The 26,601-nt window shown below is 42.4% G+C and overlaps 1 protein-coding gene across 4 annotated transcripts in view; it reads left to right on the top strand.

Annotated features, from left to right (window-relative positions):
- Fhos (Formin homology 2 domain containing) overlaps positions 1 to 26,601 on the top strand; it is a 323,913-nt gene that overhangs the window by 48,525 nt on the left and 248,787 nt on the right. For all 4 annotated transcript variants that reach the window (XR_011701761.1, XR_011701760.1, XM_071590659.1 and 1 more), the window contains exons 2-3: positions 12,417 to 12,560; positions 13,678 to 18,976. Coding sequence is in view for 2 of the 4 variants with exons in the window: in XM_071590659.1 (XP_071446760.1) it covers positions 12,417 to 12,560; positions 13,678 to 18,976 (5,443 nt within the window). In the remaining 2 variants the exon portion in view is untranslated. The remainder of the gene's footprint in view (positions 1 to 12,416; positions 12,561 to 13,677; positions 18,977 to 26,601) is intronic.

The following is a 26,601-nucleotide window of genomic DNA, read 5'->3' as shown; positions in this document are numbered from 1 at the left end:
AGCTAAATTTGTAAAACGTTGTTACGATAAACTTGTTAGCGTATCCAAAATATTAGAGCAGCTAGGCTGGGAAACACTCACGGACAGTTGCCTTCAAGTATTCGTCCACTGAAGTATTAGTCTTCAGTACCTTCAAGTATAAGTCCATCGATGAGGCTTCAGTGACAGGACGCCCAATTAGGCTCGAGTATTAGCGCAGGTGTTTGAGGGATCGCGACGTACAATCGGCCAGAAGAAGAGGAGAGAATAAATGGCGCGCGGAAGGGCACTTGCGATAGGAGTTGGCGAGCACTCTTTACACGCCCTGGGCGAGATTCGAACTGGTGAACTTTGGATCAGCAGCAAAGTTCCACGATGATATCGACGGCTGCCTTCATCCTCCCATACATCATGTGGGAAGAAAAGAGGTGCTCGGAAAACTAAGCGTCCAACAAGTCAGTTCCAATGGGGTTCTTTATTATGCGAATGCGTGGGCTCTGCCCATGTCTCACTTCCGGGAATCAACCTCTTTTCCGCGGAGGGAGAAGTGTTTTTGGAACATTTTGGTAATAGGTTTTTCCAGTCGACAGAATTTCTTTGGATCGTGTTTTCCACAAATCGGTATTTATAGCATTTAAAATATTCCAGGACTGAATGCCAACCAAACGCATTCAAATAATGTTCTTGGAAACGGAAAATAATAGATTTTTACAAATTTAATCATTCCAGTCTTCTCATAATAATACATAAAGTACATCCCGTATGATTGGTAATACTTGAATGCTCTATGCATTCAAAATTCAATCTTCATTCATTCAATGTTTATATAAGTTCAAATGCAATGTGAATATGGGTAAATGAGTGCATTGGCCTTCTGGAGAAGGTATTCGGGGCATTACTCCCCGTGTCATTTTTTAAGTGAGCCCTTTGTCATTCAATTCGGTCAGGATGGGGAGAAATTTAGCATCGCAGCATGTGTCCGCAAATAACACGGGGCGTAAACGCACGTGTGGAGTTTGAATCTATAATTGGGCCGATGTATTTTAACCTGTTCGTTTCAACTACATACGTAACAAAAGACTTTTCTCAATCACGACAGTTTATGTTTGTGCCGAAGCCTCTCAACGCAATCCCTACTGTGCTAATTGTGCCAATCCTTCCACGAACCGTGTGAAACGCAGGCCCAAGACGCCCGCGAATGCCCGTGGCTTCACCCACCCCCTCGATCACTGCGGGGCAGCGAACGGAGCTTCACGGATGACGACTCTTGCTTTCAAGGCCACTTTCAGGTTAAGAGCAATTAAATGAGAAACGATTGCAGTCGAGTTGAATCCGTGAAAACCTCCTGGAGGAGAGAAGCAAGACCTAAGAGGAGATCAACTCTTGACGGACGATACTGAATCCCGTATGAAGAAATGAAATGACAAACAAGGAAGTATGGAGAAACGTAGAAGAAGTAGACATCATATGATTTCCAAAAGGAAGAGAAGGAACAGAGAGATGGGGTAGATCTTGATGAACACCCCACATACCTAGAGACAGATAGATTTCCAAAATGAAGAGGGATATATGCTGAAAATATCCGAGCATAAGACAACAGGCTATAGAATGTAAGGTGGTTGCCGTGAAACATTATTTATAATGACAAACTAATGATAGGAAACAATTGACAGGCGCAGGGCACATTCGTCCACATATCTGTAAAATGGAAAATAGTTGAATTACAGTTGCAAAACGCAAATGGGGGTGAAATTAAAACCTATTGCTTTTAAATATCTGCTGATCAGTTTTTCAAATATTTATACATATGTATGTATTTTACTTTAGGGCTAAGAATGAGCTTCTACGTTTCTAAAAATGGGTCTATCGAATGCTCAAGACCCCTAAGTAATGAACAGGAATAAGATTTTATTTGGTACTAAAACTCCTTGGCCCTATGACCTCTCGTTTTGCTTGAAATTCTCACCTGCATGTGCTACCCGGTCAGTTGTCCACGCAACAAAAACAAGAGGAGACATTGCACGTTCTCATTCGCACCAGGGCAACTAGAGTGTGTATGCTCCACGAGAGCGAAGGGAGGGGTGCGCAGAGCGAATAATCAGGGCGAAGTCGAGAGAGAGGCCGGGTCCCGTCTCATCGCCTTCCCGCCCCGCCGCTGCTCTCCCTCCGAGCGCCCCCTCCCGTCTAATCTGCGGGGGTGGCGGTGGCCCATCTCCTGGCCCCGCTCCAGGCGAGGTTAAATCTGATCGAAGACAACGGGGGGAAGGGACTCCATGAAGGGGGCACGGGCCACACACAGGGGAAGGGGGGGTCGTGACACTGGTGTAATTAAGGGCCAACAGCCGCCGCGCAATGGTTATGTACACCGCACGAGCGCACAAATAGGGGGCGTGAGACGACGGACCCCCAGGGGGCGCAAAGGATGGGAGGGGTCGAGATGGACTGCGTACGTTAGCCGCCCCGTGCGCCCACCTTCGGAGCGAAAAGGGGAAAACCCGAACGAACCCTGGAGCACCAGTCGTTTTCATCTGTTGAACTTCTGGGTGCGAGGCACAGCACCCGGGTCCGCCGTCGTCCGGGAAAATTTCCAACTCCTGTGATGCCGCTTTTGCATTGATATACGACCCTGGCGAGCGTACCTAAGCTCATTATTCTATTTGATCTTTGATCTATGATCACAATTATCCTGTGATCTTTGCATACATTGCTCCAATTTTCGATTTAAAGTTTAGTACGTGTATAATTACATATAACACTTGGGATTATTTGCGGAAAAATTGAAAAAAAGAAAATCTCTGTAAAAACCAAAATATTTAGATATGTAGTGACAAAAGACTGTTTCATGCAGGATAAAAATTAGGAATATCCGTGACTTCGGTAAGTTTGTGTTCACTTTTTATGTTTCTATCATTACATTGTAAGAACATATAGTGGGAGTTTACTAATAGTACTTACTTAAGGTACTTATATTTTTATTGCCACTGAGCTGCTCATTCTCAAATGAGCATTATCAAAATAACGGAAATTTTGTCCATAACGTGGCCAGTGACGGAATGTTTTTAGTCACATCAAAGAACTTTACAAAATTCGAAAAATCGGGAACTGCGATTGAAGCAGAAATACTCATTCCCATAATTTTAATTAATCACACACAATTTTTAAGCATTAGTCAAGGCCTTTTCTGGAGAGTTTTCAAACTTTATCATCTCAGATATCATCAGGTGTATCATCAAATTTAGATTCCAGGTCAATCCAACAAACTTAACCTGTCAACCACAATCTTAATTGTTACTGCTATGTGTTAAACTGTTGACCCAGCTTAAAAAGAGTTCGAATCGTATTAAAATTCATTCAGGGGAAGTTACCATTTCATGGAGAATTTCTGGAAACACATTTTTTCCACCTTTTATCATGATCTCGAAGCAATCTTTAGTTCCAGGAGAATTTCTTTTACGTATAAACATATAGAGGTGCATGAATAATTAAGACTAAGTCACACATGCATCAATGTTTACATAAGCAGAGATAAATACGTGAAGGGAAATGCCTCTCAAGAAATTATTAAGTCAATGAGGATAAGGGAAAGATACATAAAAGTTGAAATTCTACCGCAGAAATACGTGTGTCGTCTTTTACCTTCATCACGACTAAACTTTTCCAAATGTAACCGCATGAGATCGCCTCCAGAGTCCTTCTTCCTTTCCGTCCATGCGAGAATCTGGATTCGTTCGATTCCTAATGTGGCACGCCTGAAAATGTGCATTCGAGCACGTCCTTATGGTGCCCGACGCCCCTTGGATGAATTCCATCATGATTGAACTCAACGAAGGACTTACCAATGAATCCTCTAAAGTGCACATGCACGCATCATGTGCGTATTACAAGGAGTTTTTTATGGAAGTGTCTCCTTTTTTTCCAACAGTATTTATTCGATTGACTGAAAACAAAAGTGAAATAGCGGGAAGAATCGCCACGGCCGCGTCTATCCGTTCGATGACTGCACTCTCACGAGACGGTTTGTTGATGCGACGCGACTAACCCCCCTCCCCCCGCCCCTTGCGAGGCCTTGCCGGCTCCCCCCGCCCCGATCACGGCAGTTTCCCTCGACCCCTCCCCGCCCCAGAGACAGATAAAAGCGTGCGCGGCGCCGAGGGTTTACGTGCTCCAACCGTGACATTTTCCACGGAGATGGGATTTGAGAAGGGGCGGGAAGCCATCGGGATGGACGGGAGGATGAGAGGGGGAGAGGCGGGGGTGGAGGTGGGGGCGCAGAGAACGAAGGCTACCCGAGAGATAGGAGTTCATATCGTAGACGTGAAGGTTGGGAGGGGGAAATCATAGCCGCCACTCCGTGACCGTGAACGAAAATTAATCGCAAAGATTTTTCGTTTTCCACGACAGTCAAGATAGGTATTTAAAAGCCTTGCGATACTTTTAACGTCCGATTGATGCATAGCAAGCATATGGATTACCTTCGAATAATACGAGTGGGGTAGTCGTTCGTTTCCGTCCATCAACGTATGCAGCTGGCTAAGGTCCAACCTATTAATTTGAGAGAAGTGAAAACCCTGGTTGATACCCTGATTGATGATCCTGCATCAAGAGTCGCGGCATCCATTTAGCAGATAATTTTCTCATATCAAATCCTACTGCTTATTTATTTATTTAGCCTTAGTCCGAAAACAGCACTTCTTGGTCTTTACATGAGACTATTGACAGTGAAAACAATTGACACGATTACAAACACTCAAACACTCCGAGGTGGAGGAAAACCCACCCAGGACGGAATCGAACCCGCGACCCTTGGGTTGGCAGACGAAGACTTTACCCGCCACCATCGAGGCCGACAAAATTTGATATGCCCGTTAAGACGACAACCATACAGCTTCAGCTTCATCTTTCTCGCACTTTCAGTCGGCTGTCCTCCATGACCATTTTATGCAATTTTGCCATAATTTCTGGGGTGGTGGCACATTTTGGTCGAACACTACACGGATTATCATCTAAGCTGTCCCGACTGAAATTAAACTCGTTTTTCCCCTTGGAAACATTTTAATATAAACAAAAAGGGTCCCCCGGCGTGTTCGGAAAGTCGGCATGAATTTCCTTTGCTTTCGTACCTTTCTTTACGAAGCATTTAATCACTCGAATCTCAATGTTTTGCATCTTCAGAAATCACTACATGGCAACAATATCAAACAGGCGTCCGCACCACAGAACTCTTCCCAGAGCACTGCCGCTTTACGTGTTCACTCATTAAGGATTACCTATTACCGCGCAGGAAACTCGTTACGCTATTCCTGACATGTGGTGATGATTCTGAGAACCTTTCTAACTACCCTCGTGCAGCACAGACGATGCAGTTACAAATAGTTTTAATTTTCATAATATAATACGATAATTCAACCAGCTAAATCAGTAGCCTCACATATATTATTAATTTAGAATGTATACCATTTTCAGAGCAATTGTCATTGATGCAAGATATATGTGCATTTCATAATTTTGAGTCACTCCAGCATATCACCGTCAGCTTTAATTACGTGAAAGCTAATATTCATTTATTTTAATTTGATTATCGTCTTTTACTGGTCATTTGAGATTATATTCATTCTATTGACATAAAAAATAAATATTACTAATGTAATCACGCTTAATTCTGTACATTCGTTTCAAATGAAAGAAACAAAACAGTTCATAGTAATTTCCCTCACTTTAGTGAAAAAAATGTGCATGAAAAATTACAACAAAGTATTCCGTTTATGTAATAAAAATCATATGCTTAAATTTAATAAAATTCAATCAAGTATCGTGGTAATTATTCGGATCTACAGTAGCCATAGGGATAAGTATTACAGGGTATACAATGCATACATGCATGGTTACCTGCGAGCAACCGCAAGGGTGTGTGACAGGGGTGATAATGCACCAGACTATTTTTGACAAAAAATACCTTCCCCACTAACGCGTATCAATTAGAGGACATTACCCATCTCCTTGGAAGGAAAAATGTAATTGTTACGGGGCATTGTAATGGTAGTGAGCGAAAGGAAATATGAGAGTGAGGAAGGGGAATATTGTTTAACAATTGGGAATCTCCGCGGGGAGAAAACTACAGAGTTCTGCAGGAAACTGTTTAATAATAACGAACAAATGGTTGAAACGCCGCAGTAGGCGTAGATGTATATGAAAAATGCCCCGAGAGTCAGAAAGATAACCTATATTATGGTTAGATGCAGATTTAGGGACAGCGTGATCAATTTGCCGTTTCCCGGGAGCGCATACGGATTCAGACCGTAATATACAGTAGTACTAATGACGTGTAACGTCATATTCAAGAGGAAAAAAACAAGGAAGAAGGATGTGGTACTGGTACGCAAAAGAGATAGTTGGAATAAAAAGAAATTGATACCAGGAAGCAGTGAAAGGGGTTGAATAAGGACAGGGAGACGGGTACTATAAAAGAATGATGAAAAAATGGAATTTGAACGCTGCGAAAGAAACTATATGTGCAGTAAATAGGAAATTTACTAGAAAGCTATGGTTTACAGGTGAGATTATTGGCGGCAACCTGAGAGAAGGAAAAATGTGCAGTGGAAGACACAGTGCGAGGATATGGAGAGTTTGCAGAGAACGGGTTGAAATGGGCGCGCTGGACCAGGAGATGAAAGCGCTGCCAGGAAGGAAGAAAGGAAAATCCATGCACACTATCAAAGATAAGGCAGCAAAATAATTAATCGGTTCAAGAAAGATTGAAGAGAGGTGGAGAAGATTCGAGAGGATACGTATGGTGAGAATATTAGGCTAGCAAGTTTATACAATTAAAGAGAATATGACGTAGGTAAGGCTAACTTAGGTCCAGGAAAACTGATTGCGGGATAGAAAGGACATCAAGGCAACTGAAATCAAATATGTGGATAAAAGTTGGTGGTAATTAAAATGATTTACATGTACGTCACTCTCGGGATGAGATTCTATGAAGTTTAATTGGCTGCTTCGCGAATCAATTATTCAGATCATTGCAGTTGGTAAATTCATGTAAACATTTTTCCGATTGGACTACTATATGATTTTCTGGAGGGATATGGATGGAACTTATAAATCTCCATCAGAATTAAATTCCCACTTTCTGGAATTTTTAAGTGCTCTTCCCGCCGATAAGGTGGGGAAACTTTCACTTCCACTCGGGAAACGAAAGAGGAAATCAAACCGTCGGTAAATATATACGAGCATGCACCCACACTGTTAATCCTCGCCCCGACATGACTGGCTTCAGCATATGCCGAAATTCTTCGGCTCCAACCTCATCTTAGAAATAGACATTTTGATTTGATCATACTTATTTTAACAAGGAATTTCTGTTCAATGATTTCCATCATAAACACAGGATAACGTACAAGATAGCGTATCTATGACTACAGCCGCGAATACTTACAAGCATACACCTAAGACTGAAATCCTTTGAAACAAATTCTTCAGGGCAACCCTTATATAAAACTTGTATATATAGTTGTATAAAACTTGGCTAACCAGTTGATCCAGATTGACATGCTTGACCTAGTGTTAGCATTATCAATAGCTGGCATCAAACTTTTATGCATGATAATTTAGACAATTCGTTTTTCACTCTGGTGATAACGAGGTATTCAGGATACTATATATCCACCCTGGAAAGTGAAAGTCCACAATGAATGGCGAGGAGGCATACCGTGGGAATGTTCGACCAAGAACGACCTGAAGATGAAATGCTCGCATCTATCCGGATTAACTGAAGCAACTATCGGTACTACCTGGGTTAAGTGAAGATAAAGGGAAATTTTCATTCCTCAAAATAATGCTCACGGGGAAATCACTAAGGTCAATGGGACAGGCGAACCCCTACATGCCTCGACTCCTCTGTGAACCAGAGTTGTCAATTGACACCAGATGTGAAGCAAAGACGAATAAAAATGATTCTGGTCCCAGTTGCGATTAGCACGGGTGATCTAGAATATTAGCGATAACGGAATGGAAATGAAATGAGGAACGAAATGGATCCAAGCGAAATTGCGTGAAGGGTATTTTCGCTCGCTTTTTCAGCCACTGCATTAAGTGGCGGATCCCCTGATGAATAACGAGTCAGACATGGAACACAAATGATAGGCAGTGTGTGGAAAAAAGCGGCGCAGCAGCAGTGAGAATGGTGACCAAACAGCCACCCTTGGAGCCTCCAGGAAACTAAACTTTGCCATATGCATTAAGGAGTCAGGGAAGAACTGCCATAAAACTCAACGAGAAAACTCTACCAATCGCCACAAACGTGCTGATCTCGCTCCTGTAGCTTCTCCTCCGTAGTAGTATTTGAATGGAGAAGAATAAGATAAGGAATATGGCAAGAGAATTTTTTTCGGAAAGCGAAACCATCCGTATTCACTCCAATAGCGAGACAAAATCATGAAACGCATTTACATCAGATTAGCGACGCAGATTTCATTTCCTCTCCGAATCGGAACCGAGACGAAATCAAGGATTTTTTGGGAAGCTCAGCGTGGACGCGGGAATGATCGGAAAGAGATGGCGCTCTTTCGACGGCAGCGACGACGGATAACTCGCGCGGTGGTAAGGGCGGACGATTGCTCTCGAATTCGCTGCGACGACGACGAACACGGGAAGTACTCTGTTAAAGAGGGCGGCCTCTCCCTCCCTCCTCCCCGCCACTTTATGACCACTCCCCTCTCCCATATCCCCCGCCGCCGCGGCAAGTGGTTCACCCCCCCACTTCCTCTCCCCCTCCCCCCGCTAGAGAGCGCGACATGGCGAGGCGGCTGACGGCGCTCGCTCGCTCGGGCACGCGCGCTCGGCGTTCGCCGCCAAATTCACACGAAACACATTCTGCGTCTCCACGAAAGAAACGTATTCGCTTCGAACGTGGTTTAAAAAAATATCGCCGCGCAATATCACGAACCACTCGTATGGGTTTTGACCCAAGAGCACTTCACCGAGCCGTGGGCTACACTCTGCGACAGGATCGCGCTGCACTAAAGTATTTCATCCCGTCGAGGAAAAAATTATTTCACTTGATCGTCTCCCGAGCGGAGATTTCTCGCGTCTGATAGGATAACCCTTTGACAAACTTTGACCACAGCTGACAATTACAACTATAGGCCGGTTCAAATGGTCTATGTGCTTCCTTTTTGCCATATTTAAACAATGATGAAGTCCAAGAACAACGTACGGTCTCTCGACTGTTTTTCCGAGGTGGACCAAATTAATGACAAGATGACCAATACTTCGCAGTGGGTGATGAATTTGAGGACTTCTCCGAAGTAACACCGTCACATCATCGCCTTGGTATCGTCTAGATGATAAATGTTAAACGCCGTACTTAGTTCAGACAAACGCCTCACCCCAATCCAATTGGGGATTTGCGGGAAACATTCCCGACGCAACCCATGCTTTAGAAATGGATACTTACAGGGAGGAATTGATGGAATGACTAATTATGGCTTGGCAACCATTCCTTTGGATTACTCTCTCGACAATCATCCTTCTACAAAGGTCCTCGAGTCACTAAATTAAGAGAGTGAGTGATGCGGGTGGAATCACATCCCACCATTGCAGGAAATTAAGCAACAGTGGTGTCACCCCCAGATTTCAGAGCCAAGTGACTCACTGCGTTTACAAATTGAACCAAATATCTGTCTAAAGCACTCGATTGAGCAAAGTACACTGTAATGAGGAATATTCAGCGACTACGGTGAAATAAGGAGGGTTTGAACCGTTGGCTGTGATTTTGCAGTTCTATATCCAGTAATAATTTCCTATATGGTAATGGATTCCAATTCCAATGAGTTATTTCCTAATTAAGGTCACATTCACCACCTACGCCACAGTTTAAAACAGGCACATGATCTAAAACAACCGTAGACAATTCTTTAGGGAAATTCGAAATAGTGAGGAGGATTTTCACTCCTATTACCATAATGATATAATACCATAATGTTAATTTTCTATGATTGGATGCTTTTTTCATAAAGTTTTTTCATACTTTCTATGGGTCTATAGCGTCGAAATATCGAGTAGATGGTACCCATTACTATTTACTATACGCATAAGAAAGTCGTTTTCGTCGCTTCATGGCATCTCTTGACTTCCTTACTTCACGTTCACACTTGCTGACCGCCGTAATAGCTCTTTTACGATGGGATCGATTTAAATGGGACGCCTTGGAGGAAGCGAAGGAGTCATTCGCTTCGCATATTAGTCCAGTTGATAAGGCGGATGCTTAAAGCATTAGCTCGCATGTACAAAAGAGCACAAAGAAAGACATTCACGAACTCCATTTTACAGACTTTACAATAATGCAAAAGAAAAATGAATGGCCACTGTTTCTGTGAGATACTTGGTGGTGTTCTCTTTTTCGCCTTTGGCCAGGGACTCCCCTGCGTGCAATCGTTCGCAGGAGTTTTTGAGTGAAGGGTTTTGTGGCCTGAAATTTTCGTTTGAGTACAATATTGGTACTTGGCTTTTCTTTTTAACTCTCCCCTTTCCGAACCGTTTATCAGGATAAATCACTTAAGGAAAGTGAGAATAAGTTTGCGAACCCACGAAATTATTAAAAAATAACCTAGCAAAGACAACTGAGTTAGAGGGAGAACATTTGTCTGGAGAGAAAATGGTTCTTTTAGTGGGAAGATACAAAGAAATGAAAACAATGGCTTAAGACAAGAAAACATAAGAGGTCCACCAGGAGAGAACTAGCAATACGACAGAACAATAAATGATTGATTAGGGGTTCAACGAATGGAGACCAATATCAAATACGTATTTAGAAATAATAAATCATTTGAAAAAGATTTAATAGACTTTTAGATGCACACTAGATGAGGTTGGATGTGGGTTTATGGAGGCTGAATAATATTAGTGTAACCGTCATTCGTGGCGCACAAGGTGAATTGGAAGCATAATTATGAAACAGAGATAGAAACATTCTGTTTCTCGTATTCTATGCCTTTTGATCAATATCTTGTGTGACGTGTGATCGCAGAATGATCAAAAGTATATAGTATGTGATCCACAGTAGAAAATACCGATCAAGCATAGTAAAATCACAATACATAAAAAACTAGACTTTCGAAGTAATGGTAACAAGAAATCACCACCGAAATTGGCAAATAATATAAAATTATATTTATTTAGGAATATATTTATCATAAAATATTACTCTTCCAATTATTTTGTCCTTTTTTAATGGTTATTGTCCGCATTTTCTAGCTTTTAGTGACATTCCGGGTAATAATGCTAACTCATTTTAATATTATATCCTTGAAATAATCTCTATTCGTATCCAAGTTTCCGTCTCTCTTATTTCATGCTCTCTAATGCTCAAAAGTAATAAGTAGTACATCAGTGGAATCCCTAACCTGGTTCTGGCCAAATCGTTTTGCTTCGGTACTTACAAAATAACAAACAATTAAAAAACCAAGTCTTTTGCGTTCATTTGACTGCCTAAATGGAAATCGCAGACAGTACAATCCGCAATGGGTGGTCTAAAGTAGTAGAGACACGTTGTAATTTGTGGACATTGAACATACAGTGAAATTAATTAACAATTGGCAATATTTAATTAATCATAGTATTCCACCATATGACGCCTAAAACGTCTCTTTTTATATAGTGAAATGATACAATTATGATTGCAAAAATGGAGCAAAGCTTCCGTTACCTTCATATTCCTACAGTAAAAATCTCCGTAAGGCGACCAATACTATCACACCACCTTCTCCCTCTACACCCTCCCTGAACACCACCCACACACACAGCCTCCCAAATCGATTTTCCACCCGGACACCGAACCGCATTTCATAACGACTATCACCCACCTGATTGTGAAGTTATGGATTGAAACGCATTGTACGTAATAAATCGCGATGGAAAAATACAACGTTATCATTTCGCATTATGGATGGAGTAAGTGTGATTTTCTTTTCTTAAGTTTCTTCAAGATTTTTAAAAAGTAAACATAAGCAAGATGCCCTTGCAATATTTTTTAAACGGCGGTGTCTTAATGCGGATCGAAGAGTATCTTAATTGGTTTAACGCAATGGAAAAAAGGGAAAGGCCAACGAAATTAACACACGAGTGCATCCACTGCCTGATGTTTAGAGTATATTTGAGTTAAACCGTAATTCATACACGATAATGCCGTCATTACTCTTAGCACCTTTTAAGAGTAGTGAATTTATTTTTGAAGAAAATATGCACATTTTTGAAAAGAGTTTGAGTTTTTTCAATAAATCACACGCATGTCGACCATTTCATACGGAAACAATTTGAATAAACTAACCAACCCTACGGAACACTCTCTCCTCATCGCATTGTCTGATGCTCTGATATAGACTTATCACAGTTGCGGGCAACCATCTAAGTAATTTTATTTTTTGTGCCCTGTATCTCAGGTCTCCCCTTGGAGTAGCAAGGGTACGACGTCCTACACATCCCCTTCCTCTTCCTACTTGAGGGGCGGCAGTGGTCTGACGTCATCCTCATCAGCCGCCTCTGCCTCTTCGGGCAAGGATGATAAGCCATACGGATCGACGACGGTGAGTGACATAATCCTTTGTTTAAATAAAAGTTTCCAGCGTCACTTGGTGGAAAATCTTCATATTGAAATTGAAATTAAACCACTTGGTTTTTCCACATAGAACTCTGTGGAAATCTATGTGGAAAAGCCAAATGGTTTAATGTCAATATCGATTCTTTGTGTAATAATCCACGGACTGCGTATTCCAAAGTGAACTGACACCCTGCCCTGAGCGAGTGATCTCAATCACAAAATACCACCTCAATCAGTAAAGGCGCTCTTTAGTTGATTCCCAAAATGAAGCATCAAGAAACCCTCATTCTCTAACTGCCATTGGTCACCTCTGTACTCCAATATGACTATTCAAAGGACTATTGGAGAGCTTAAGGTGTGTAATTATGGAGCAATAAACCACTGGATTGGATATAATTAACTTCATTGGCAAAAATGCTTAACAATGCTCCATGAAATATAACAGGGGCATCTTCCTAGGGTTCAGATCTACAATAACACCTCCATTTAATTCACATTTCCGTCTTAGGGCGTATACATGGAGCTAAATATTAATCAAAAAGTCATTAAGAGCGATTGTTGGAAAACATTCGTGATTTATTCACTTTGATAAATGTGCATATCATTTTACTTTGATAATCAGGCAAGAAAATGTAAAAAACAATATTTAAAAGCCCATTTACATTTGTCTGATATCGTTTGCAGAAATCTTTTTGTAGACGTCTACTTATGTTTGTCAATACATTTCATTATTTCTTTTAATTTTTTTGATCCTCAAGTTTCAGACAACAAGATTTTCCTAATGAAAAAAACGAGCTACTAGTATCGTAAAAGTGCAGAAGATAATTTTCTACTCCGTACTTAAAAGAACAGACCTAAAAATATTTTTAATATACAACCGGTCACATCTATATACAAGTGTTTACCTCTAATGATAGCATCTATTGTTCTAAATAAGTTTCTGTTTAATTTTTCACAATTTTTATTCATATTAATTCCAACACTAGCAGCCCGTCGAAAATGAATAGATGCACACAATGATGAGGACTCATAAAAAAATTCACCGAAACTTTCTGCAAACTCGTATCCGTGTCTGACCTCTCATCTCTGCTGTCCTGTTTTAGGGTTCCTCTTATTCGCGGAGCAGATACGGAAATGCCAGCGAAAAGACGGACACGGGTGCGGACGGGAAAGATGGGAGCGGCACCACATCCTCTACGAGTGGCTACCGGTCCTCCAGCTCACTCTCGATGCCTTCCAGGCCCAGCAGTAGCACCAGGACCACGTACCGCACCACCTACGGAACCTCACCCTCTAGTTACGCCTCCCCGACGGGGAGCAGCAGCATTAGGGATCGCTCGGCGTCCAGGGATCGTCTGGGAACCTCCTACCTTTCTCCCCCATCGACCCCCACTTCCCCCTCCTCCGCCGCATCATCCACCTCTTCCTCGTCCAGGTTCCGGGCCTCATCCCCGGCACCCGAGGAGTCGACGACCAGATCGGCGGCCGCCTCCTCCTCCTCCGGGGTGGGCTCCTACTCGCGCCCCTCTTCCCTCCGTCCTCTCTCCTTGGCCTCCAGGGCCGGCTCCCTTAGGTCAAGGTACGATGCGGAGCGGTCAACGCCCACCTCACCCTCTACCTCGTCACCGAGTCTCAGGAGTCCCAGGACAGAGATTTCTACGACGTCCTCTCCGTTCAAGTGGACGAGCAGGTACTCGGGCTCCAGCGGGCTGAGCACGAGAAGTCCTGGATGCGAGGTGGCTCCCACGGTGTTTGGGGTGTCTGGGGTGCAAGAGGAGCCCAAGGAAGAATCCAAGACACCGCAGAAGGCCGAGCAAAAGGCAGAGAGCGCGGAAGAAATCAAGGGCGGCGAAGAAGAAAAGGACACCATCACCATGGTGACGAGGGGTACTTCCCCGAACCCCCCGGCCACTTACTCTCGGATCAGGAGGTACGAGTGCGCTTGGCAAATCGAGAAGGAAGTGCCGCGGCCGAAGGAGGCCGATAAGAAGCCATCGGTGGACGCCGAGGTGCAGACTGACAAGGAGAAGGAAGAGGAAAGCGGAGGGCATACGTCACGCTACTCCCGTTTCTCGAGTTCCCCTTCTTCCAGAATTTCCTCCTCCCCGTGGTCTTCGTATCTGGACAGATATTCCGGCAGCACCTCCTCGTCGTACGTCCCGAGGACCTATTCCCGATATGGCTCTCACTCTTCGTCTGCGGTTTCCAGTCCTTCCCCCGGAGCATCGAGGAAGACCTCTCCCGTAAGGTCATCCTCCGCTTCAGTTTCTTTGTCCACGTCAACCCCAACCACTCCTAACACGCCGACAGTGAAAGAACCCACCGCAGCTGTTCCGGCTCCCGACTCTACCACGATCGAGAATTCGAAATATTCAAAGACGAAACCTGATGGTAAGGGCACTAGAGGTGACGGAATCTCGCCAATTACTCACGAAGAAACAAACACTATGCTGTCGAAAACCCCGGGCAAATCTCTGGATTCGAAGACGAACGCCGCAAAAGCATCGTCATCAAACTCATCGGAAAATCATATTTGTCAAAGTAGATCAGAGGGGTCCCGTTTAGATCAACCGAAATTTGATGACAAATCCAATGAGAAAGCAAAGTCGTCCACTTCCACGTCGTTCATCACATCATCGGAAACTGAGCAGTCCAAAAAATCATTCCCAAAAAGCGTCAGTAAAGAGGACACGATGGAAAGCAATACTAAAACACCATCGTCAGAAGTGGAAAAACCAGGGCCCCTTAAATCACAATCAATGTCTTCAGAGAACTCCAAAAATCCTTTTCAGAAATATCCACTCAAGTCCTCCTCCGAGTCATCAAATTCGAAAAGTTCAATGTCGACAACATCGGAGAATTCCAAAAATCCGTTTCAGAAGTATCCGTGCCCATTATCTGCAGATTCATCAAAATCAGAAGTTTGTAAATCCTCAACTGCTGACGACTCAAAAAACCCTTTCCAGAAATATCCTTGTCCATCGTCGGAAAAGTCGTCAAAGTTGGAGAATACAGAAAAGCAACATATTCCGGACGGAAAAAGAACAGGAAAGGTCAATGGAGCTGGACCCCAAAAGTCCCAGCTGTCTCTTTCAGTGGGCTCTCTGTCAAAGGCATTGGAAAGAGAAGAGTCGCCGTCCACGGGTAGATCCTCCTCGCATCCACCCCGCGCCTTACCTGGCGCTTCACCGCCACTCTCTAGGCCAGTCTCAACAGAAAGATTAGACGATTCATCCAGTAGCAGGACGTCTGCCGGGGTAAAAAGCTTGCAGTCGCTGGAAGTAGACGTCTCATCCACGGCACCATCCAAGCGTTCTGCGGGAATATCCAAACTACCTCCCTCTTCGAGACCTCCTGCCCACCCAGCATCCCTTCAAAGATCATCCTCACTCGCTTCATCCCTCAATGTGGCGAACAAAGACTTTAGGAAATCGCAGCTTAACGTCTCCGAGGACGCTGGAAAACATTCGGACGATATGTCGGAACCACCGGTGAGAAAGATAACAAGACGCAGGACTGCTAGGACCCTGAGTGGAGGAGAACCACCACCCGAGTTCCTCTCCGGATCGTCGGCGCAGAACTCTTCCGAGGGAATCGACCAAATACCATCCTCATATTTTACCCCATTTTCAAAGAAAGCTTCTTCGAAGAGTAAAATGGCCGACAAAGAAGACGTATCCGACTCCGATGAATCGGACGCCACGAGTGCGGAATCTGTGGACGATGAAGATGACATGGGTGAAGTGGCGACAGACAATTTAGGTAGGGCCGGAAAACCGCCCCTGATGCCACGGAAGGAGGGATCGGAGGGGGGCTGCTCACCGTCCTCCCGCACCAAAACTCTCAACGCGCGCACGAGAGGTGAAGCGGGAGGAGAGGAACGGAAGGACGATGCCTCCCTTAGCTCCAGAAGGGTCTCACCCTCCAACCGACCTTCCCCTCGTCCTCCGTCCGAGAAAGTGACGGAGGAAGGTGAGAGGGAAGCTGAGTCGACGGGAAGTTCATCGGCCCGCTCGAAACTCTTCAAGTTAAGTAGGGTGGTGTCGGGTGAGAAGGCGTGGTGGATGGAGGGCAGCAACCAACCTGTGCCAGAAGGAATCATTGTGAGGGTGGACAGCGCCACCGATATTAAGGATAAACTCACTGGGGAGACAAAAAGTGGTTCGACGGAGAAATCCGGTTCCGACGTGATAAAAAAGAAGCTCTCCAAGCTGAAGAAGGTTGAGTCAGGTGAGAAAACGTTGTTGACGGACGGAAGCAAGGACTCTGTACCAGAAGGCGGAGCAGTCAAGGCAAGCACTAGCGATAGTCTAAGCGGCAAGGCTGAGGTCTTATCTGGAAGTAACTCGGAGAGCTCTGAATTATCAGGGTCACTCAAGAAGAAAAAAGGATACAAAATATCGAAACAACCATCAGGAGAGTTAGCTTGGTGGATGGAAGGAAGCAAGGAGCCCGTGCCAGAAGACATATCAAGAATAGAGAGTGGCCACAATCTGGCTAGCGTCCCCGAGGATTCAGAGGATGTACTGCAGACGACCCCTTCGACACTGGAATCGAAGGAGAAGAAATCAAGGAAGGTGCCCAAACATTCCTCTGGGGAATTATCGAAGAGGAGCGACACTAATTCAGAGAGCTCAGAATCCAAGGCTAGCAACGAAAAGAGCCTCTCCAGTGGCACAGGAGATGAATCAAAGCATATGCAAAATAGAGAAGGAGATAAAAAGAGAACGGCTTTCAAGCTAAGTAGGGTGGTGTCGGGTGAGAAGGCGTGGTGGATGGAGGGCAGCAACCAACCTGTGCCAGACGGAGTCATAGTGAGGGTGGACAGCGCCACTGATTTAAACAGCAAAGCCGCTACGGACAGTACGAAAAGTTCCTCAACGGAGAAATCCGGTTCCGAAGCAATAAAAAAGAAGCTATCCAAGCTGAAGAAGGTTGAGTCGGGTGAGAAAGCGTGGTGGATGGACGGAAGCAAGGACTCTGTACCAGAAGGCGTAGCGGTCATGGCAACCAGCAGCGACAGTCTAAGCAGCAAGGCTGAGGCCTTATCTGGAAGTAAGTCGGAGAGCTCTGACTTATCAGGGTCACTCAAGAAGAAAAAAGGATACAAAATTTCGAAAGAACCATCAGGAGAGTTGGCGTGGTGGATGGAAGGAAGCAAGGAGCCCGTCCCAGAAGGCATATCAAGAATAGAGAGTGGTCACAATCTGGCTAGCGTCCCCGAGGATTCGGAGGACGTGATGAAGACGACCCCTTCGACACTGGAATCGAAGGAGAAGAAATCCGTTGGATTGAGAAAGCGGCTCACCAGATATTCGTCAAAGAGGGACGAGGGTCAATCCGAAGGTTCAGAATCTAAGGCTAGCAGCGATAAAAGCCTATCCAGTAGCACGGGTCATGAATCAAAGAAAGTTCGGGCGGGAGAAGGTGAGAAGAAGAGGTCACCCTTCAGTATCCGTAGGATCGAGTCCGGTGAGAAGGCGTGGTGGATGGATGGCAGTACGGAACCCGTGCCGGAGGGGATCATCGTAAGGATGCCCAGCACAAATGACGTGCCCTCAATTCCGTCGTCATCAACGGAGGGAAAGTTGAGCGCAAAGAGGTCAGATTCGATAGAGTCTGGAGAGAGAAGGATAAGGTCAAGGAAATCTCTAGTGGGAGCCGACAGCAGACAGTCTTCTGGGGACAGATCGAAGTGGCTGGAAGGTGAAGACTCTAAGGAAAAATCGGAAGACAGCAATCAATGTGTGAAGACCAGGAGGCCACCAAAAGCTCCGTCGAAAGATGCGGAGTCCTCGGAGGGCAGCGAAGGGCCAAGGGAAGGCAGGAGGAGAATTTGGAGAGTTGAGTCCGGAGAGAAGGCGTGGTGGATGGACAGCAACCAAGCTGTGCCGGAAGGCATCGCCGTGATGCCCGGCGGCGACCAGGCTGCTAAGAAGGCGAAGGCGGAGAGGAGGGACAGTGCTTCCTCCGAGTCCTCCTCCTCGTCTTCGTCCTCGTCGACTTCTTCGTCCTCCTCGGACGAAGAGGAAGACATACCGAGCGAAGGCAGCTCGGAATCGGAGGAGGACAGGCAGGCTGGCCCTGCGCCGCCCCTGGGCGTAAGGACGAGTCCGGACGGAGTGGAGGGATCGGGAATCGACGGTGGCGTCGCGGAGCGGCCGGGGGGCGGAGGCGAGGGAGGAGCGCGGGAGGAGGATGAGGGAAAGAGGGAGAGGGCGCGGCGGAATCTCCGCTTCTTCATCGGACGGCATACGAACATCGACGACCTGCTGGGCGGGGTAGAGCTGGCGACGACCCCGACTGGAGAGACGGTGGCGGCGATGGTCGCGGCCGTGGAGGCGAGCCAGAGGACGGACGCCGGCAGGGGAGTGAAGATGGAACCGCGACCCTCGATGACGGGTAAGGCAGCTTTTCTCTCCCCCCATCTTCCTATGCTCTACTTCCCTACGCACTATTCGTGGCGCAAGGTCACATTATGGGAATTGCAATCCTTCAGCGTGCGCGAAAATTTCTCCGAAACAAGTGAACACAACAAGTCAACAAACATTGCTATGGCTGGAGAAGTTCTCCAATAAAGAAATGGGTGGGAGATGATGTGTTTATTATTCGCTTACGCGGGACCCACGATTGCCCGGATACGAGGAAAATTGGGATTAAACGATATGTGAAAATGAGCGTGAGAAGGAGCGTCTAAATCCTATGAAGCATAAGATGTTTCATTCGATGGAATGGATAATGTTGCTTTATTAATTGCAAAGTGTCCTAGGCAAATTAATTGTGTACGCAACGGTGTCAAGGCGGGGTGAAATTCTTAGGAGGTATTCTCCATCGGTTATTTCTAAATCCATAGACTCGCAAAGAAATAGTTTCATGTAACATTAAAATGTCAGAAATTTGATGAAATATTACCTTTACCAATGTTCAACTTAGAAGCGGCTAAAAACTCATTTAATTTGCAATGAAAAATTAAGTATAGAAAGTTCTACTTTGCCCAAGGAGATCTCTTTGTTTTGATGGATATATATGGTTTAGTCACGGATTTCTCCAGCCAATAATTGATATTTATCATTTGCTTTCGTATATGCTATTATAGTAAAGTGCAAAATTTCGAAATATTTTGTCTAGAAGAAGAGTACGATGTTAGAATAATAACTTGATCTCGGGACATTATTTGATTTAATTTACAACCGCCCGGGATATGAAAACAGTGTTTATTTGTTATATCCGTGGGCTACTTCACTGCGAGAGCCCAGCTAGTAGACAACTGCAACCATTACATATTGTTCATGCATTGAAAGATTCACTTTCATGAGTAAATAAGTGTAATAAAGTAGGAAATAAAAATATCCAAATATGTAGAAATTTAAACAACATCAACCCTAAAGAGGACAATTTGGGAATTTAAAATCGGGATGTTTATGACTGACGGCGTCTCAGTTCGCCCGTGTTGACAACTACTTGCATCGAACTGTTCCTGCTCATCCGAAAGATAGGATTCAGCGAAATGAAGTAGCAATCTCATGGTAAAATGAATCTTGGACATTGTAATTAGATTTGTTAGGTGTTATATCCGAGCCCCGTTTTAATAGGAGTTACCGTTTAAATATCGAATGTGAATTTTACACTAGTAAAAATGCATTTGATTAATGAGATAAGTAGAGATGGTTCCTCTACCCTGCTGTGTGAGTTTTACTCGCCATTGGGCTTAGTACTAGGTTAAATCTACCCTCACGTATCAAACCAACCTTTACTTTGAATACTCTTGTCAATGGAAACTTGTTTGTTCAATGTAATTCCTTGAGCAAAATATAATTTCAGACTATTGTTCAATTCTTTCCAATTACAGGAGAGTAAAATAGTATTTTACAGCGCTTCATTTGCAAGATAAATTGATTCTTTATCTTTTCCGTTCTTGTATTAATTTTGATAAATCGAGGAAATTTATTTAATATAGGAATAAATATGAAAATTAAACTGCCTTAAAAATATTAATATTTTAAAATATATTTTACCTATCGGATGATTTGCATGAGGGCAGTCTCTCTTTGGGTATACTACTAATATCGCATGTATTATTTAAATAAGATCAGGTCTGAGTTTCAAGATTTCATCAGAAGAAAAACGCGTTGTCATGTATCCGGCATGCGCTCTTAAAAAATCTTCACTCCTGGTGAATACATAAGAGTCGAAACCTTTACTCTAGATAATATTCAAGTGTTAATTGAAATTGAAAAATAAACAACTTGGTTTTTCCACATAGAAATATGTTTTATTTACGACCCAGGTTTCGTTTTGGTATAACATCTTCAGGTAAAATACAGGTTAACACAGTATATATATATATATATATATATATATATATATATATATATATATACATACATATATATGGACATAGGAACTGTATTTTACCTGAAAATGTTATACCATAACGAAACCAAGATCGTAAATAAAACAAATTTCTATCTGAAAAAGCCAAGTTGTTTATTTTTTTCAATTTCAATATGAAGATTTCTCTCCTTTATTTTTCAAGTGTTAAGTCTACAAGATTAAAAGAACCTCATTGGGATTCATCAACATTTTAGCTTTTATATTCGTTTCCGCGCTCACGCATTAGTATTAGGATAAGGAGAGGAAGGCGTTTGATTAAATCCGGACACAGCATTCATCCACTCCGAGCAGATAATGATAAAATAACATTGATAAAGCAGGAAATAAATGCAAAGTCATCGAAATGTAAAGAACAATACCCCCAGGGCAACAACTCAGGAATTTAAAGTCGGGGCGTTTTGACTGACGGAGGCACATTTCGCCCGTGTTGACACCGGTGTACTTGCGCATCAAGGACAGCTTCCCTTAACCTAACACTTAACTGTATCCGCTCATCCGTGGGATAAGAGTCAACGCAATAAAGTAGCGATCACATGAAAAATTGAAATTTGGATATTGTAATTATGTATGCTGGATGTTATTTTTATTCGCTTTGCCCACCACCCCCAAAGAGGTGTGATTTCATGAGAATGAGAACTGTATAGGAAACCGAATTCCTCAAAGGGAAAAATAGCAGTTTATGAGCATTAAAATTTCACAAGATATGTAGTAACGTACCAGATAATCTCGACGACCGAACCACTTTTAGTGAAAATACTATAGTCGCTCAATACTCAAGAGTTCCGATGATTCCCTTAGCATTCTCCTGTGCGACATACACATACGTTCAAGGGAAAATTACATATCCTATGAACATTATGTCTAGCGAAATAGGGATTCTTTTAATAACACTTTCACAGTTATAGCATAATAAATTTATATATATTCTAATTTAATAGCATTACGAATGCCTAATTGATCAAATAAAATATTTGAAAAACTATAGAGGAACACCAATTTTAAAACATTTATTCTAAGAAAGAATACAGAAGATAAATAAATACCTCAAAATACAGGACATCGGCATGATTTGGGAAATTAAAAGATTGTTGTACTTAAACGAATGACGCGTGAGAATAATCATTAAATAATGTCGTTGATATCATTTGACTGTGATGATTATATAGATTAGCCACAAAACATTGCTCATATCGCTGTGTTTGACTGTTTGTTTGACTTTGTGTTTGAATGTTTCAACACCAGAGCAACGCCACAAAGACACTGAAGGCCATAGAAATGGATGCAGCCACAGCTTCGCCAATTCGGAATAAAAGTGGTGATCAGCGATTCACGCGTGTTTACGCCATTGTCATTAAACATTGCATGCACTTGGCGAAGGGTCAACGAAATTAAACACTCCGGTATAACCCGGCAAGGCCTCAAGATCCGAACGACTCACGAAGTGATTGGCGCACGCGCTTGTAATGGACGAATTCTGTCCCGTTGACCTCCTTTTCGGCGAATGGATAAATTTTTGAACGCCTCCATATTTTTTTTAAATATTCGCAACAAGGTTTTCCATTTATAAAAAAATATTAATTAGTTCAAAAATTATTATTTTAAAATCCCCTAATATTCATTTGGTGATTCCACGAGCCAAAATCCGTTGCCCTGTTGACATATAAACCCTCAATTCTATTTCTACTTAATTCTTTACTTTCATTTTTAAATGCTTCCTGTCTAACAAAGAGTCACTCTCAAGCGACGAAGCCATCTTTTAGCAAAAGGTTCGGCTTTTAAAGCAGCGAACTTTCTTTTAAACTCGCAATAAATGCATGACTTAATTAAAACAATTAATAATATCCGAATCCCTGTCACTAAGTTTACCGCTGGGGCAACCGTAAAGTCCCTTTGGCGCTGAAACTGTTAGCTGCAACTTCAACGTGAGAAAAATAAATGAAATACGTAAGTGCGATATTTTTCAACTTAGTTTCAACTGATGAAGGCGCAGTTACTTGCTGGTGCCACAATGATCCTGGAAGAGCCTGACAGAGGACAAATAATAACCAGATTGACCATGTATGTAGTATACTCAGCTTTTTTCGTTATTTCTATAAAATTACGCAAAAAAAATCACATTTAAATGACCCATTATGTCATGTAAAGGCATTTGAAGAGCACTCTTAATATAAATCCCCGAAAATCAGATTACTATATGCAGTAACGATTTTGTCAGGGTAATATGTTCTGTAAATCGTACTTTATATAGAGCCGGAATTAAAAATTAAATGTTCTCTCATTGAAAAAGGTTGCATACGAAAGAAAATAACAGTTGACAACACCAATTTCCATTTAATATTCTCAGAGAAAATCGAATATAGTTGTTTTAATTTACTTCTGAATTATTCAAAAGGAAGAGGATCTCCTTTGCCATTTATGTTCTATGCACGTCTGTATATCAGTAGAAGACTGCACATATCGTATCTGAGATGTTGTTGATTTTCTACTAACCATATCTAAGCCATTAAAATAATATGTGTACGCGTCCATACGATTAGGAAGCAAGAGTTTCGGAAAGGAAAAAAATAAGAATTCTGCTACTTGCGATTACGTGAAAACATTTTTACCATTGCTGTGTTGTGCCATTTTAGTTACGAAAAATTGTCACCCTGTCCATCGATGCAAATAGAAGCCATTATTGGCCACTGAAATCGAGGGTAAACCTGGTGCATTTCTCAAACCAATTTGAATGGATGAATTAATTTATGAATAAATCTGCGATGGTGCTGCATCTGATCAAATAACTGCTTCACTCCGAGCATGGCTAAAGCACGTACTGCGAGTCTGCTGCGAACAGTGAAAGATGAACTCTAATTGTCCTCTGCGCCCAACTTCTCGAAGACTTTTACGATGGGCCTCTGGCTACAATTCCCCGACGCAAGGATTTTTTCGGCAAGAAAACCATATGAGTTTATCATCCAATTAAATTCGCAATCCACCGCCAATAAAGCGAAGAGTAATTCTAAGAAATTCCAAGTGACACTCGTTTTTCCGGGACATCGTCTTGTGCAAATATACATCAGAGAGGCCCATTTTCTCAATAGATTGTAATTACCAGTTGATTGACAAAATAATTGATAACAATACAGAGAATCTTCAAATTTATAATGTTCAGGAGTGCTCAGGTTACAAAAACATAAAAGCGATTCGTGTTATCCCTTTGCTAACTTTATGACTTATTTTATAAAGACTAGTTTTGTTTCGCTTTCTCCAATTGTTACTTCACTTAGCAGTAATGAAATGATCTAAAGATATCTTAAATTTCGAGGTGAATATTACCTGATTCTATTCAATAAATGGATTGATAACATAAAATAGGATAAAGTGAAATGAAATCATTTTGTAACATATTGCATTCGCCGACTTTAGTGTGATACCATCACTTAAGAACCAATTACCTAAGAACAAGGGTCGTTTTCCATTGGAAAAGATATAACGTTAAAAAGAAACACCATAGCAAGTATCACTCTCTGTGTGATAACACAGTTTTTCATGAATCCCCACGCCAACGTCTTCAGTTCTTTACAGCTTCAATATATATTATTTCGGGAAAAAATGTATACCCTAAGAGTCCGTCGTGACTCTTATGTCTTTTATGTAAGAGTGTGTTAGCAGATTTTCATTAAATATGCCATTTCAACTCTTATCAGGTAAATGAGGTGGGAATAAATGAAGAATCAAGCCTGTCATCAATATTCCAGCAGTATCGATATTTAATTGTGTTGATGTAAACAACCTATTTCGATGCAAACTTCATGCCTACAAAGAAGTAATCCAGTCTATAGAAGAGCTCTTGCGATCAAAACATAACTTCCCACCCGAATGTACGTTAATTTATGGTTACCCAGAATTTTCAAACTAAACTTGCTCGTTGTATTCTGTTAAAAATAGTGTTGAGTTGAAATTGGTTCAGGTCGCTCTTCGAGTTGAATACGGGTCTATTTACAGAGAGAAACGAGCATCCCAATAAAAAAGTGCGGCGAGAATGAAACAGTGACATTCGATACAGCTCGGAGAAACGTCTGAAAAAGGAATGGTCCCTCTTTCCGGAGATATCTTGTCCGAAAGAGATTTTTCAATATAGGCAATCAACGTATTATGCCAACAAACAATCGAAAAATACTCGTAAACCACGGAAAATGACTGATGGATACGATGAGCTTTAGTACATTAAAATTCAACCCTCGTAATATGTAAACAGATTAAAAATAAAGGGGAATCAAAATATTTGTAAAAGTGATCCTGACAAAAAAACTATCCTGATGGAAATGCCAGCATTATGTGATGGTATACATTTCACAACAAGTCAATACTATCACCTAGAGAAAAACGACATCACCGTCATTATCATAAACATGGAGTGTGCCTGTGCAACTAGGAAACAGTGATCGACGACTCCTTGACAACGAGTCAACTGTTAAGAACTCATCGTGCTCAAACAGAAACTGCTTAAATGGTTTGGCGAAAGCCAGAAATTCTAAATAGCTGAGGTATTCGAGGGTTGATCTTCAACACACACGAGCAGATCTAATGGTAGTTGTTTACATTTGTTCCCGGTCTGCCCCTTCGAGGAAACCCCAGGGTGTTCAGCATGAGTCAGCATTATTTTTTTACCCCAGGGGATGCTTTAAATAGACCATGAATAGTTACATTGGTGACGATCCTACGAAGACAGAATAACAGTATGAAAATGGAAAATGACGCTATATTCCGCAGTTATACGTAGTTCATCGTCTTTCAGTTTCACCAGACTTGGCATTTTACGCTATGGTAACATCGCTTTTGCGATATCAAAAAATAAGTTGTCATTACTTATTTTCAGGTACAGATTAGGTCCTGTAATGTCAACGTTTTAAAAATAAAATCAACGAAAAGGGTCCACAAACATAGATTCAAAGGAAACCATGTGAAATAGCAAAATTATCCACTACAACCAATATACGAGATATGAACCAGATTTTCTATGGCAGCTGAAATTTCAACAGTTCGCTGTGAGCAAAGTAGAAGATCCACAGTCTTCACCTTACCACAGCAGGATGCGTACTGAGTGTTAGGGAGGTTTAAATACCAATATGGTGGTGGCTCTAGCCCCATCAGCTGCCCCGATAGGCTGAAACGTAAGTTATTTGCTTGACAGCCATCGTATTCTCTTTCTCGTAATCTTGAGAGAGAGAGAGAGAGAGAGAATCTACCAAATGGCCAAACAATTGATTTTGCAAAGATTTTATTTTTCTGGCTAGGCAATTTGTGCCTGGCACCGTATTTATTAATTATTTGACTTAAACATGAATCATAATATCCCTATTGGTGAATCGTTTACGTCTTTTTTACACCTTAAGATGTCGTTTAAATGGTTTCAGGCGTACTACGGCACAAAAACGTTTTGTATTAAAGCCGCAGGTGTTTTCGCAATTCCTAACAAGTTTATATAAATCGAATTTAAAAAAAATCGGTCTGCTTTTTCATATTTATGGCCTGTATTTTCATATTTGTTTCTACTTCATGCCTCATAGAAATAATGCAAGAACAATTTTGCAACGGGAATGAAATATTTTCCTGGTTTTCAATGGTTCCAGCTGCCCAATACTGCTCAA

Source organism: Hetaerina americana, unplaced genomic scaffold (assembly GCF_022747635.1).
Source record: "Hetaerina americana unplaced genomic scaffold, ioHetAmer1.1.p SCAF_4, whole genome shotgun sequence".
NCBI lineage: Eukaryota > Metazoa > Arthropoda > Insecta > Odonata > Calopterygidae > Hetaerina > Hetaerina americana.
Note: the sequence above shows the minus strand (reverse complement) of the source record. Positions and strands in the feature narration are given on the sequence as shown.